Genomic DNA, 15,336 nt, shown 5'->3' on the forward strand with positions numbered 1-15,336 from the left:
ACATCCAGCATCCTGTCGTACATCCAGAACCCTCTAAGGGGAAGGGGCCTTGGAAATGGAAATTGTTTGCCACGGAGAACAATGGGCCAAGGGTACATTGCAGCCCACCCGCTCCGCGGCCTGAGATCCTCTGTGGGCATGTGGGCACCCGGAATGCCTCATGCACCCTCCTGGGTCTCCCCGGCGCTCCATGCACGTGGCTGTGTGTGGCCTTGGTCACTGACAGGAGGTGCCACGGGCTCCCTTGCACACCAGGGGTCCCCTTCCCTTGCCTGGAGGAGGGGCCCCTGCTCTGGGGGCCTCTGCTGGGGCTGGCCCAGTGCCTGCTGGTTCCTCTATTCGCTGTCCTTTGTGGCTCCAGCCTCATTGCACAGCCTTCAGGGCTGGAACCCTGGAAGCTGCAAATGTCAGCCTCTGCTGTTTGCTACCTTCCCCCCCCCCCCCCCCCCCGCGATTTCTGCAAAGGCCATTTACACCGAATTCCTTCATCCTTGTCTCCCTCACTCCTTCTCCCTCATTCTGCCCTTCTTCCTTCCTGCCTTCCCTCCATTCCCCCTTTTCTCTCTAAGTAGCGCTCAGTCTCCCTTCTTTCTCTCTCTTCCTCAGCCTCCCTGCCTCCCCTCCTTTCCCATTAGCCCCCCTCTCCCCAACTCTCTCTCTCTTTCAATTCATGCTTTTTTCTTGTTCCTTTTTCTCTTACTTTATTTTCTCTCCCCCCTTTCATCTCTTAAATGGCCACAATTTCTTTCTTCCTTTGCCTTCCTGTTTTTTGTTTTGTTTTGTTTGTTTTTTAATAATTCTCTTTCCTTCTCTCCATTCATTCCTTATCCTCTCTCATTCCCACCCGCTTCCTCTTCCTTCCTTCCATCACCTCTCTTCATGTTTCCTCTTTTTCTCCATCCTCTTGCCTTTCCTCCCCTCTCCCACCCTTCCTGTCTCCCTTGCTCTTGTCTCTTTATCTCCCAGTTCTCCCTCCATCCTCTTTCCCTGCCTCTCCCTGTCTGATCCTTTGCTCCCCTCTCCCCTCTCGCTCCCTCCGGGGCAGTTCCAGAAACATACCCATATATGGCCTCTGTGCCAAGGATCACACATGATGACGTCACGTGAGGGCCCGCGCTCGGAGATGCTCTCCAAAGTCAAGTCCACAGCTGATGCGCTTGGAGGAGCTGCAGGCAGGACCACAGCCTCCCCCGTGCAATCTCCAAACAGGAAATCTGAGCCTCACAACATCTTATAGTCTGGCTTGCCATCATTGGTCATGCGGTGGGCCCGAAATAAACTCCCTGCTTAAAGGACAGCGTCTCAGAGCTGCCAGGCAGAGCAGCCAGACGCTCAGGGCCGGGGCAGAGGCGCGGGCAGGGAGCATGTGCTGAACTAAGACACTCTCCAGAGAATCCTTGTGTTCCCCCCGCGCGCCCCCTGAGGCAGAGCCGAACAGGTAACGCATGCTTTCCGCTCTCTCACGCACACCTTGAGCGAGGGTGTTTGGCTGGCTCATTCGGAGCCTCCTCTGGCCACGCTACTCTCTTGCCTCTCCCCGCCACCCCCCTCTCCTGCTTCCTTGGCTTACGAAGCATGCCAGCGACTTTGGTTTCGGATCTGGGGGACAGAGAAGCGGCTGCCTGCATGTGCCGATCCGTTCTCATGGAGGGTCCCGCTCAGAACCTCCGTCGGCGGTGCACTTCTAAAAATGGAAAAGCGAAAGGAGTTATCAATGATGCTATTGTTGGTCTGCAGGCCTTGGGCAATCAGTGCCAGACAAGTGGCTTTCAGAAGTGCTTTTATTTCGAGTGAATAGATGTGTTCCTGCAGGGGGGCCTCGGTTTTATGGAATGTCTGTGTGTGCCCAGTATGGTGGGGCAACAGCAACCAGGGTGCCAGGAAGCTGTGCCTGCGAGGGCCTGGGGTTTAGGAAGGGAAAGAGAATTTGGGAACAAAAACTAGGGCTCAAGGTAGAGAATGAGAAATGTCCTGTGGGAATGCAGAGATGCAGGGACACTCTGTGTGTGTGTGTGTGTGTGTGTGTGTGTGTGTGTGTGTAAGCATGAGGACACATTCAGTGAGGAGGTGGTCTTTGAAAAGGTGGGTGGAATGGCATCAGACAGAGGGGTGGAGAGGGACCTCCCGGTGCGGGGACAGCTTGGCAAAGGTGGGCCTGGGCGTCTGTGGATGGTGCAGTGTGTCTACGGCAAAGGCCATGGAGGTCAGAAGTCAGGGTGCACCCCGTGGGGGGAGGGGGGAGCTGGAGGCAGATGCAGATCCTACCAGGCCCGTCCAGAAGATGGAACAGCCCGGCCGGTGTGGCTCAGTGGTTGACTGTTGACCCACGAACCGGTCACCGGTTGGATTCCCGCTCAGGTTGCAGGCTAGATCCCCAGGGGGAGGTGTGCAGGAGGCAGCCAATCCATGGTGTTTCTCTCATTGATGTTTCTCTCTCTCCCTTCCTCTAAAAATCAATAAAAACCTATTTTGAAAAAGAAGATGGGACACATTCTAATTGTTTCTGAGCAGAGGGGGAGCAGGCGGGGTCTGACCTCAGGAAGTCAAGGGGATGGACTGGAAGGAGGAGGCAGGGAGGTGGCGGGACTGAGAGGGGACAGGTAGGTGATGGAGACCTGAGGCTGGGCAGGGGCCACGCCTGCCCCCCCCCCCCACACCTGCACGGGGCAGAGAGTAGCTCAACGCAGGGAGCGCTGGTGCATGAGGTTGGGGCCGGAGGAGGGCACGGGGTTCTGGCAGATTGGTCTCTCATCAGTTTGACACGCTGACTTTTCACGCAAGTTCATCTCAGCAAAGACTCCGCGGCCATGACAGCAGCGAGGGCCCCCTGGCCTGGTCCTACCTCTTCATTATTTTAAAAATTGATTTCAGAGAGGAAGGGGAGGGAGAGAGAGAGAGACATTAATGCCGAGAGAGAATCAAGATAGCACACCGGCCACAGCCCCGACCTTTGCCAGCAGAGGCCTGGGCAGAGCGCGGCGAGGCTGCAGGGGCCGATGCTCCCATCACTTCCAAAACAGCCGATGCGTCGGGACAGCTGGGGGCAGGCCTGTTTACAGCACCCGCCCCCCCCCTCCCCCCCAGGAGCTGGCAGAGGCCTCCACCTGGCACCACGCTGGTTTGCATCATCCGTTCTTGCACAACCAGAACTTGATTCCCAGCTTCAGCACCTCCTCGCAGCCTGGCTTTACGTAAGACCCTCACCCTCCCGGAGCCTCAGTTTCCACATCTGGAAAATGGGAGCGGCAATCGCCTCTAACTCATGATGCCCTGAGTGCCTCTCGGGGGAGGGGGTACCCTCGTCCTCCTTCTCCCTCCATATAATGCAGCCCGGAGGCCTTGCCATGGACAACAGCACAGCGAACACCCGTGAGCACGCACCGGGCGCTTGCTGTGGGCCGGGCGCTGAGTCCAGTGCTTGTGGCCACGTTTCTCAGGGACTCTTCTCAAGGGCGTTATGGATTAGAGGCGACGGCCGCTCCCATTTCCCAGATGTGGAGACTGAGGTTCCGGGAGGGTAAGGGTCTTGTGTAAAGCCGGACTGTTAGGAGGAATCCAATCCCGGCCTCCTGGCCTGTTGGCCTCCGGTGCCCACCTTCAAAGCCACGGCCTCCCGCGGCCGCCCGGGCACTGACACAGCAGTAAAAGGACCCGTCCCTGGCGCAGGCAGGGGTCATGCGATGCCCGTACAGCAAGGCCAGGCCCCAGAGAGCCTCCCCAGAGGAGGCTCAGAAATCCCCTTCCGCTCCAGGCGGCCTGGAGGAGGCAGCTGTCCCAGGACCGGTTAGCCCCGTGCCTCCTCCCCATGAGCACCTGCCCTCGGACGGACGGACGGACAGGAACTTGAGGGAAGTTGTTGAAGGCCTCGTGGTTGAGGGGACGGTTGGGGGGGGACAGAAAAGTACAGAGGCTCCTTACCTGCCTGAACTTCTAAAGAAGACCCCCGAGAGAGGGGTGGGGGAGACAGGGGAGATCAGGAGAGCAGAGAGAGGAAGGAGATGACCTGATAGTGGTCCTCAACCTTCTTAAAGCCTCGACCCTTTACTATATCTCCTCCTGTGGTGGGGACCCCCCACCATACAATTATAGCTGTCATTTTGCTACTGTCATGAATCGTAATGTAAATATCTGTGTTTTCCGAGGGTCTTAGGCGACCCTGCTAGTGGTTCTCAACCTGACTAAATGACGGCAGGAAAGGCGGGGGGGGGGGGGGGGTAGGAGGGGGAGCAGAAGGAGAAAGATCTTAGATGACTTTGCTGTGATCCCTGTGAAAAGATTTGTAGCCAGCCCTGTGGTTGGGCCCCAGGGTAGGGAGTGGGGAGTGAGCTTGGGAGGGCACCCCTACCTGCCTGCCCCCCTGAGCCTTCCCACCCTGCCTGCAGGCTGGGACTGGGGCTCCCAGAACCCTCTGCGGCTCGGGGGCCTCGGGGAGGGGCCATGTTCTCCTGGTGCCCAGAACAGGGCTGGGCAAGCTGCCCTTGGGCTGTGGAGGGGCGGGGGCAGTGCTGTTGGAAGCTCAGGCTGGACTGGCAAGCCCCGCCCCGCCTCACTCCCGTCCAGGCCGCTGGCACAGATGGCAGAGCCTGGCTCCCCCTGACAGACGCTGGGTCGGGGGCCTGCAATCCTGGGTCCAGACCTGCATGCTGCTGGCCCCCAAGGATGGGCCTGGGGCTGCAGGAGGGCAGGGGAGAGGCCGGGAGAGGCCCAGGAGGGGCAGAGTGAGGGGCCAGACCCGCAGGGCCTGGCGGGAGAGACGTGTCCTCCCCTTGGGAGGCCAAGGTGAAGGTGGCCCAGGGACCTGCAGACTCAACAGCTTGGGTCCCAGAGAAATAAAATGGGAAGGTGACGTTCTCTGAGGCGTTTCTTAGCTGGTACGCATGGCACCTCCATTTCAGATGGAGCCTTAGATCAACCCTCCCCCCTCCCCTCCTCTCCCATTCCCACGGGCACAGGGTGTCTGGGGGCGTGGGCGTGGGCGTGGCAGCAAAGCCAGCTTTGGCAGGTTCAAATCACCGGCCATCACCTCCCACCTGGGTGACCTTGGGCCGGCCGTGCCCCTTCTCTGGGCCTCGGCGTCCCCTCAGCCACCGGGGAGAAGAGCCTGGCGTGGGGTCCGTGGAGGCCTGTGGGGTGGGGCCAGCGGAGGCCTGAGAGCAGATTCCCCAGCCCGAGCCCCGAGGCCTCGTCCGGCGCCTGGGGGGGCCAGAGCTCCCGCCAGCATCAAAGTCCGGGATCAGTGATGCGGGAGGAGCGCTCAGCATCTTTGGAGCCTGGACAATAGGCTTAAGCTCCCAGCAGCTGCGAAGCCCGGGACTCCAGCAGGAGGCCTGCCGGGGCCGCCCCATGGCCAAGGCCCACCTGCGCTCTGACCGCCCCGGGTGGGGGTCAGACGGGGTGGCCCGACTCTGCTCTCCCCAGGCCGGCCCATCCCTCAGCCAGAGCAGCACTGACCCCTGGCCGCTGCCCGGCTCTGGCTGTCAGAGGCCTGACTCCACCCACTCCGCCCCTTACAGTCTGGGCCTCGGTCTCCCCATCTGGCCAACGGGCAGAATCTTACCCCCCGCCCACCCCCGGGAACGGAGGACACGTGGGCATTTCATGAGCGTGGCCAGAAACAGCGCAGGCACCACGGCACCGCTGTGTTTGTGGTTTTGGTTTGAAAGCAGTCGGATCGGGGAGGGAGCCAGCGAGCCCTCCGGCTAGAACTGCTTCCTGGGTCCGCAGGCCCTTCCGGAAAGGGGGGCTGGGGGGAGGGCAGCAGATCCGAAAGATGAGCTTCGTCATGAACTTCCTGGGCATTTCAAGGGCTGGGGTTGAAGGCCTGGGGGGCCAAGGACCGCCCAGGCCAGTGCCTCGCTTCCTCCTGTGTGTACCCGGGCGAGCCCAGGCGCCAGGGGTAGGACTGCCTTCCAGTAAGGGTCGTGCGATGTTTGGGAGCCCTGATACTTTGGGGATAGGCAGGCAGATAGATGGATGGATGGATAGATAGATAGATAGATAGATAGATGATAGATAGATGATAGATAGATGATAGATGATAGATGATAGATAGATAGATGATAGATAGATAGATGATAGATGATAGATGATAGATGATAGATTGATTGATTGATTGATAGATAATAGATGATAGATGATAGATAATAGATAGATAGATGATAGATAATAGATAATAGATGATAGATGATAGATGATAGATGATAGATGATAGATGATAGATAGATAGATAGATAGATGAAAGATAAATTTATATAAACGGCGCCTCAGAAGTTTCCCGACTCTGTAGGGAGATAGGCCCACAGCGGGCAGTTAGAGCAACGGAATGTGAGTGTGCCCTTGGAGGCATCTCAGGATGCCTCAGCCACCAAATCAGGAGGGCTTCCTGGTGGAGGGGGTGCATGAACTGCGTCTGGAAGGATGACTGGCCAGGTGCTGAGGAAGGTAAGGGGAAGGGAGGGGAGGGAATAGGAGGGGAGGGGAAGGGAGAGGAGAGGGAAGTGAAAGGAAGGGAAGGGAGGTGAGCAGCAGTATTGGTTCTATAAACAGCCTAAGGAGGGGGAGGGGAGGGAGGGGAGGGAGGGAAGAGGAGGGAAGGGGAGGGAGCGGAGGGGAGGGGAGAGGAGGGGAGGGGAGGGGAGGAGGTGAGCAGCAGTATTGGTTCTATAAATAGCCTAAGGAGGGGGAGGGTGGCTGAGATCAGCCTGTGTGCAGCCGGCTTGCAGGAGTGACCCAGACTCACACTCCTGGCCCAGGTCCCTGGCTGAGGGGGAGCTCGGGATCCGGAGGATGGCTCCAGCCCCTTCTTGCCCCGCCCTCCCAGCCATGTCCCCCCCCCCCCATTGTTTATCCCCCCCCCCCATTGTTTATAAGCCACCCAGGAGCCACTCTTCCCATGGCAGCCTCCACAGGGTCACAGAGTTCCCGCCTCCCCGGTGCCAGGCCCCACTGCCAGTTCCCTGGTGTCCGTGTGCCTGGGTGTGTCTGGGGGAAGGAGCCGGGGGCAGGAAGGACCAGTTCTCCAAATGCTGGTATTTAATCTCCACAGCTCCAGCAGGGCCCGTGTTTCTGTGCCCATTGCACAGATGTGGAGACTGAGGCCCGACTCAAAGAGCGCTGTTCTGTGTCTTTTGGCGCTAACTCAGGGGACCACAGCCACGGTTACCCCCGTTTTGCAGAGGCCGCTGGCACAGGCGGGGGCTCTCCTGGAGCCGTTGGCTGGGATGCTCTGGAGGAGACAAACGAGGTGGCCCCGTTTCGCTTGGTGCAAGCCGGCTGCGGACTGGCCACCCGGAGCGCCACTCCCTCTGCAGGCCTCGGAGGGCAAAGCCACGTGCTCCGCCTTCCCTGGGAAAGGCTGTTTTCTGTTCCAGCGAGCCATCCAGAGGGTCCCCGGAGACCGCTGGCCTCTCTCCAGGACGCAGGCCTGGAACTGGACCCAGCCCCAGGCAGAGGCCTCGGAAATCAAGCTGGGCAGAGTGAAGACGAGAGGAAACTGAGACCACAAGAAGAGGAAGGCGGCATCTCTGACCCAGCCCCACCCTCACCCTGCCGTGGCATGGGTACCTTCATGGTGCCCATTTTACAGGTGGAGAAACTAAGGTTCTAAGGCAGTGGTCGGCAAACTCATTAGTCAACAGAGCCAAATGCCAACAGTACAATGACTGAAATCTCTGTTGAGAGCCAAATTTTTAAAACTTAAACTAGATAGGTAGGTACATTCTTGTTAACTTAATTAGGGGACTCCTAAGCTGGCCTTTGCTAAACACTCAAGGGGCCAAAGAGCCGCATGTGGCTCTCTAGCCGCAGTTTGCCGACCACTGTTCTAAACGCTCACAGGACTAATAAACGGTAAGGCTGTTATTCGAACCTGGTCCACAGGCTACTTCAGAACTGCCTGCTTCTGCTGGGGCTGCACTGCCCCTCTGCTCTCAGGGCGAGGCCCGGGGTCCCTGGCAGACACTCCAGCCTGTAACGGCACAGGCCTGGCGATGGGGACCCCTCCTGATGCAGCCTGTCTCCCCGTGAGGCCCAGCATGAAGCCCGTGCACACTGAGCCCTTTGCATTCTCCCACAAACCCTGTGACAACAGCATCTGCTGGTGTCTCCGCTCTGCACATCAGGATCCTAGAGAGGAGGGACTTACTCAGAGATCCTCAGCAACCGAGGGCCTCAGCGGGGAAACCGAGCGCTGGCCAAGCCCGCCGAGGGGCAGGGGAGTTCGCCCTCTCAGAGGCAGGGTCCTCGCCCTCAGGCCCCTCCAAGGTGGACCCCACCTCGTCCATCTGTGTGCGTGCGGGGCGTAGGCCAGATGGTCAGGCTGGAAGAGGACGGTAACATTGCCCCGCCCGCTCAGAGCCCACGTGTGTGCCCCAGGCGTGTGCCCGTTACCTGGTCAGTGTTCTTGGAGTTCCCAGAGGGAGCAGTGGATTTGGGTTTGGAAAACTGGGCTCCAATCCCATCTTTCCAGCTCTCGGTGCAAACCCTCCCCTCCCCTTCCCTTCCCTGAGCCTTAATCGCCTCATCTGTAAAATGGGAGCATCGTCTCGTGCAGGGAGTGGAGGTGTTGCAGAACTAATCCCAGTTAATTCCACAAAACCCACTCTTCCCCTGGCTGGTATGGCTCAGTGGATAGAGCATCAGCCTGCAGACGAAGGGTCCCGGGTTCGATTCTAGTCAAAGGTACAGGCCCGGGTTTCAGGCTCGATCCCCAGTGGGGGATGTGCAGGAGGCAGCCGATCAGTGGTTATCATCATTGAGGTTCCTATCTCTCTCTCCCTTCCTCTCTGCAATCAATAAAAATTTATTTAAAAAACAACAACACAAAAATACAAAAAAAAAAACACCCCAAAAAACAAAAAACCAGCCACTCTTTCCTCCTCGGCTGCTGTCTGGGGCAATGCCAGGAAGTAACTGACAATGGAAAAGATCTGAATGCCATTTGAAACCCGGGGTAGGGTCTAGAAAGTCTGGAATTGTCTGCAGGCGACTGGCTGCTCCAGGGGACCGTCGCCTGCTGCCGTGCCCTCCCAGGGCATCAGGGCAGGGAAGGGCGCGCGGCTGAGTGCTGTCCACAGGCCTGTGATCGGCCCATCCATACCAGGGCCAACCACCGCCTTGGGGTGAGGGCCTGGAGGGCCCCCACCAAATGCTTGCTTTAACCCAGAGCCACAAGAATGCCGCATACAAAGCACCCTGACTAAACGTTTATTATCACCTCCGGGGCTGCAAGTCCACGCACACAGGCGGACCTAAGCCGCCCGGGCTGGGCTGCTGGGGGCTCCTGGGTTCAGGCGGCTCCAGCTGCCCCAGGTGTGTTCCCTCGGGGCCCAGCTCAGGGCAGTGCCTCCAGGGGGAGCTCTTCTTCCGGCGATGGCAGAAGAGCAAGCCCCACAGCACAAGCACCAGTCCAGCGGTTGCTTTATCACGTCCACCGTCCACCGACACTCACTGGCCAGAGCAAGTTCATGGCCACGCCCAGCTTCAACGGGGAGGGGAGAGGGGGTACGCTGCCTCCAGGGAGAGGGGTGAGCGTTTGCCAAGCAAACCAAATTACAGCGCTAGTATTTTGGGTATTTTTAAAAAGACCTCATGTGATGCTAATGCTCAGCCAGGGCTCAAAACCGTTAACCTACGGTCACGCTGCTTGTCAGCCAGTCAAAGCGAAAATCAGGCTTGATGAATGTTACTTTATTTCCTAAGAGCAGTTTGTCTCAACCAGCGTTCATTTTTCCTCGAGGCATGTGTGGGTTTTTTGTTTGTTTGTTTGTTTGTTTGTTTTAAAGAGAGGCCCTGGAATTAACACAACATTAAAAAAACACACACACACACAATTGATTTTAATTAGATCACGAGATTTTAAGTAACAGGCTTATGTATGAGCCCTAGCATGCAATGCCCAGAAGTGGAAAAATGCCGGGATAAGATGTTGTTGGGAAATTGGAAGGAATGTGAGCACTGTGAACACTTGTGAGGGCAGGGATTTTGGTCCGGTGGCATCATTGTTGTACCACGAATGCTTAGATGAGCGCCTGGCACACAGTAGGTGCTCAATAAGTAACCCCTCCGCGTGCCTTCACAGAGACAGGCCGTCTGGAATGGGAGACTGAATGGTGGGTGCGTGTATGGTTGGGGAGAGATGGATGTGTAATTGGATGGAGGGGAGGTGGGATGGAGAAAGAGTGAGTAGGTGGACAGACAGAATGGTCAGGGGGTGGGTAATGGAGGGATGGGTGGGTGTTGGATGACTGGGTGGACAGACAGATGAGTAGATGGATAGGAGCATGAACGGTTGGGTGGATGGCTGACTGGGTAGTTGGATAAATAGATGGATACGGCCGAAACCGGTTTGGCTCAGTGGATAGAGCGTCGGCCTGCGGACTGAAAGGTCCCAGGTTCGATTCCCAGTCAAGGGCATGTACATTGGTTGCAGGCAAATCCCCAGTGGGGGGGTGTGCAAGAGGCAGCTGATCGATGATTCTCTTTTATTGATGTTTCTAACTCTCTATCCCTCTCTCTTCCTCTCTATAAAAAAATTAATAAAATATATTTAAAAAAAATAGATGGACACGTGGGCAGATGGGAAGTTGGATGGGTAAATGAGTGGGTGGGTGGAAGACAGGTGCATGGGGGGTATGGTTCATAGATCCGTGGATGCCAGAAGATAGCAGAGACTTCCCAGGGGGTAAACATAGATATTCTGCAAGAATTGTGAGTGACCAGGATGTTTGGGTCTCCTCACAGGGTTTTCTGGTTTGCTGCTTCCTCCTCCCCACCTAGTGTCTCCTCGGGAGACCGGGGTGAGAGGTGCGAGAGATGGCCACGGAGATCAGTGCCCCGGGCACACAGCCGGCCATCGGCAACGAGGAGTACAGCCTGTACAGCAGCCTGAGCGAGGAGGAGCTGGTCCAGATGGCCATTGAGCAGAGCCTGGCCGACAAGACGCGGGGCCCAACCACGACGGAGGCCGCCCTGTCCGCACGTGCCAACCGCCAACCTGCCCACTTCTACCCCTGGACCAGGTAAGCCAGGGGAGGCCAATGGGGCCATCCATAAGGTGCCGGTTCCAAGCGCTCTTAATCCAAATCCAAAATGATTTGCAGTTACTAGCTAAGCTTCCCGAGCCCCTGCCTCGTTTAACCGTCTTAAGAACCTTCTAGAAGGCTCTGCGCTAGAGTCCCATTTTGCAGATGAAGAAACTGAAGCTCAAGGCTGAGGACCTAGCCTCAGACCACACGGCGAGGGGGTGGGGTTGCAGGGACGGGGCTGTGGCCGCATGCTTGGATGCAGTGGACAGATATTCGCGTCTGCTTAGAGCTCCCAGCCCCATCTGGGCAGCTCCCTGGGAAAACCCGTCTCAGACGCAAATGACATCTCCCCAGCAAGGCGCCCCTGCCTCCCTGCTCCGGCACCCGCCTCAGCATGACCCATCCGCCCAGCAGCAGGACCGGCTAGCGCAGCACTGTGCCACCCCAACGGAGGCACGAGACAGGCCACAGGTGCAATTCCACATACACCATTTTTTTTGTGGTTTTTAAAAGCATATATATATATATATATATATATATATATATATATATATATATATTATTGATTTCAGAGAGGAAGGGAGAGGGAGAGAGAGATAGACACATCAATGATGAGAGAGAAACATGGATCGGCTGCCTCCTGCACGCCCCACACTGGGGGTGCCCTGACCCGGAATTGAACCATGACCTCCTAGTTCACAGGTCCACGCTCAACCACTAAGCCATGCCAGCTGGAATCCACATGCTCCATTTTGAATGCCCCCAAGAGCCACAGTAAAAAGTAGAGACAACCGAAACTGGTTTGGTTCAGTGGATAGAGCATCAGCCTGGGGACTGAAGGGTCCCAGGTTCAATTCCGGTCAAGGGCATGTACCTTGGTTGCAGGCACATCCCCAGTAGGGGACGTGCAAGACACAGCTGATCAATGATTCTCTCTCATCTATGTTTCTAACTTTCTATCTCTCTCCTTTCCTCTCTGTAAAAAATCAATAAAATATATTTTTTAAAAAGTAGAGAGAAACAGGTGAAATTAACTTATGCCTAAACTATTATCATTTCCACATCGTCAATATAAAAAAATCACAGAAAAGATGTGTACATTCTTGTCTTCTCACGTGAAGTCTTTGAAATCCGGTGTTTTTTGCACTCACAGTGCATCTCGACTCAGACTCCCCACAACTCCGGGCTCACCAGCCCCTGTGGCCAGGGGCGGCCGGACAGGACACCGTCTTGGTAGGGGGTGGGAGTTGATGAAGCACTGGACCTTAGATGCTTTTAGAAAAGAAACACATACATTTAAAAGATGTTCTGCTCACCAGGAGTCCAAGTCGAGTGTGTGTTGGGAAGTGGCCGACAGGGACCGGAATGGCTGCTGTACCTGTGTTATCTTGGGGTCCGGCCTCAGATCTCATTGTCTCCCCCTGTGGCCCTGGGCAAATCACCTGACCTTTTTGACACACAGTCTCCTTTTCAAATAATAATAGCGACAAAATAAACATGCTTTTTCCGGTGTCCGGCCCCAGCTGATAGGGAGGAAGGTAGGTGATGGTGTGACTCTGGCCTTGCCCAGGCTGGACCATCTCTGCTGGTCAGGCTTGGCGTCGGCCCCGGGTGTCTGTCACCAGGGAGTCCCTCCTAAAGGGGCAGGCAGGCAGCCTCCGTGGGCAGCTGGGAGGCTCCCGGTTACGGAGCTGTCCCCGAGGACACCCCATTGGGGGACACAACCTGAAAAACAGAAGCCCAGCACCAAGGACTCGGGATGCCTTGTGCTCTAGGCCACTCTGGTTCCTGTCCTGGCCAGTTAGTTCAGTGTAAGTCAGACCACAGCTTCCTCTTTCTCAGGAGGGATCAGATAGAAGCAGCCTCCCTCCCACGGAGCCTGCAGCACAGGCCAGCATCCCGGGCCTCGCCGCCCTCTCCCAGAGAGGGAGCCCCACCCGGGAGTCCAGCATCCAGACTCCAGCCTCCTCCTCCCTCCAGCGGAGAGAGAGGTGGAGACACACCCGTGAGGCCAGAGTAAACACGTATCCAGCCTCCTGAGAAAAAGGCTCTGAGAGAAGTAAACTGCCTTATCCAAGGTCATGTGGCCCTCACTGATGATCCAGGCACAAGCAATGCCAGGGAGAAGAATTCAGCCCTGCATCTTGTCACTCTCCCTCCAGAAAAAAAAAAAAAAAAAAAAAAAAAAAAAATATATATATATATATATATATATATATATATATATATATATATATATATATATAAAATTGATTTTTTACAGAGAGGAAACGAGAGGGATAGAGAGTTAGGAACATCGATGAGAGAGAAACATCAACCAAGTGCCTCCTGCACACCCCCTACTGGAGATTTGCCTGAAACCAAGGTACATGCCCTTGACCGGAATCAAACCTGGGACCCTTCAGTCCACAGATTGACACTCTATCCACTGAGCCAAACTGGTCAGAGCCAGAAAAATTTTTTTTATTGAAATTATTGGTGTGACATCCTACCTAATAAATAGGGAATATGCTAATTTACCATCACACCCTCACAAAGATGGCAGAGCCCACAGCCAATAAGGAAGGAATATGCTAATTGGCTGTCACACCCTAAAAATGTGGCACCCACAGCCACAAGATGGTGGTGCCCAATCCCCTCAGTCCCACTGGGGCAGCAGGTGCGCGGCACGGCCAGGCCCGTCCCCAGGTGGTCTGGCTGCTCTGCATGCCTGCCTCTGGAGTCCCCCAGGCCTATCTGCCCTCCAGCCGCCCAGGGCCGCCCAAGGCTCGGAAAACCAGGGCCAGCCAAGGCTTGTGCTGCCAGCAGTGGCCGCAGCAGAGGTGTGATGGGGCTTTGCCTTCCTCTAATCGCCAGGTCACTTCCTTTCTCTGAGGGCTCCCGGACTGGGAGAGGGGACAGGCTGGGCTGAGGGACTCCCCTCCAGGGCATGAATTTTCATGCACCGGGCCACTAATTAGTCAATAAAATTATGTAAGTTTCAGGTGTACAATTCTATAGTACATCATCTATATATTGTATTGTGTGTTCAAGTCAAGTGAGTTTCCATCACCATTTACCCTCCCCTTCCTCTCCCTACGCCCTTCCCCTCTGGTAATCACCATGCTGTGCTCTGTGTCTGAGTTTTTTCTTTGCTAATCATCTTCCAAGCTTGGCCCTGCGAGGGCTCCCTGAAAGGTGTGCCCAACTTCCCATCCCGCGGAGAAGCAGGGTTCCTGCCCTGCTGGCCAGAGAGGAACAAACAGGGGCCCAAGGCTACTCTGGTGGACCAGTCAGAGTGGGGCTAGGAAGCTGGGTCTTCAGGCTTCCAACTTCTGCATTTTATTTAAGGGGACATTTCTGAGAAGACAAAGGAGGAAAGCAGGAAGCAGGAACTTGCTTGGGCTGATGGGCACACACTGTGATCAATTCAATCTGTCCATCCACACTCACAGTGCACTTCTGATAGGCCAGCCTCCTGGCCAGGGATGTGAACCAGGCCTGGCCCCTGCCCTGTCCAAGCTTGAAGTCTAATGAGTATAAAAGGCACAGAAGCACCCGGTGTCCCAACAGGAAAGATGTAGCAACGGGGCTTGTCTCGGTGTCAGAGGGACGCAGAAAGGGTCTTTGCACCTAGTCAAGGAGGTGGGCTTTGCAGGATGAATAGGAGTTCACCAAGCAGGGTAGAGGAAGCAAACTTCTTCGGGCCTCAGTTTCCTCATCTGCAAAAGGGAGCCAATTGCATCTACTGCACAAAGTGGACTCGGGGGTAAATGGAGATGCGTTGTGCCATGTGCCTGTCACATAGCAAGAGCTCAGCCGGTCTCGGCTATGTGTGTGTGGGAAGGCAGATGTTGCCACTGGAATTCTGTTCTCTGTGATTCCTCTCCAGCCAGCCCAGAGAGGATGGCTTGGTCCGTGGGAGAGGGAGAAACAGAATGCTCACGGGAGGCAGGGGCTGGTTCTCCGGGAATCTGAGGTGGTGGCATGCAGCCACCCAGCCCTTGTAACTACCCTGTGGGATTGTACCCCCCCACCACCACCAAAAAAAAAAAAAAAAAAAAAAAGCTTTGGTTTGTTTCATTCATTTACATGTGTGCCAGGCACTGTGCATGACACCTGTGCTTGGCATAGGGCTGGCATGAGGACCAGCTGAGAGTCAGGCACGGGATCTGGGCACAGTGGTGGGCACGGGCAGGCTCATGAATTTGTGAGCTTCCTCCCTTTGAGGTGCGTTCAGCCAGGTGCTGCCCAGGGTAACCCCTCTCCTGGGGCGGCCCAGGCTTCTCATTCCCCCAGGAGCCGGCGGGCATCACAGCTCCGCTCGCTCCTC

At 56.1% G+C, this 15,336-nt stretch overlaps 1 protein-coding gene across 1 annotated transcript in view; it reads left to right on the forward strand.

The window, feature by feature from the left end:
• Window positions 1-1,122: 1,122 nt before the first annotated feature.
• Window positions 1,123-15,336, forward strand: part of ASB2 (ankyrin repeat and SOCS box containing 2) — a 38,844-nt gene continuing 24,630 nt past the window's right edge. The window contains exons 1-2 of the mRNA XM_084873433.1: window positions 1,123-1,438; window positions 10,741-11,018. Coding sequence (XP_084729559.1) covers window positions 10,813-11,018 — 206 coding nt within the window. The 5' untranslated portion in view covers window positions 1,123-1,438; window positions 10,741-10,812. The remainder of the gene's footprint in view (window positions 1,439-10,740; window positions 11,019-15,336) is intronic.

This window comes from Pipistrellus hanaki, assembly GCF_964339955.1.
Source record: "Pipistrellus hanaki genome assembly, chromosome: 1".
NCBI lineage: Eukaryota > Metazoa > Chordata > Mammalia > Chiroptera > Vespertilionidae > Pipistrellus > Pipistrellus hanaki.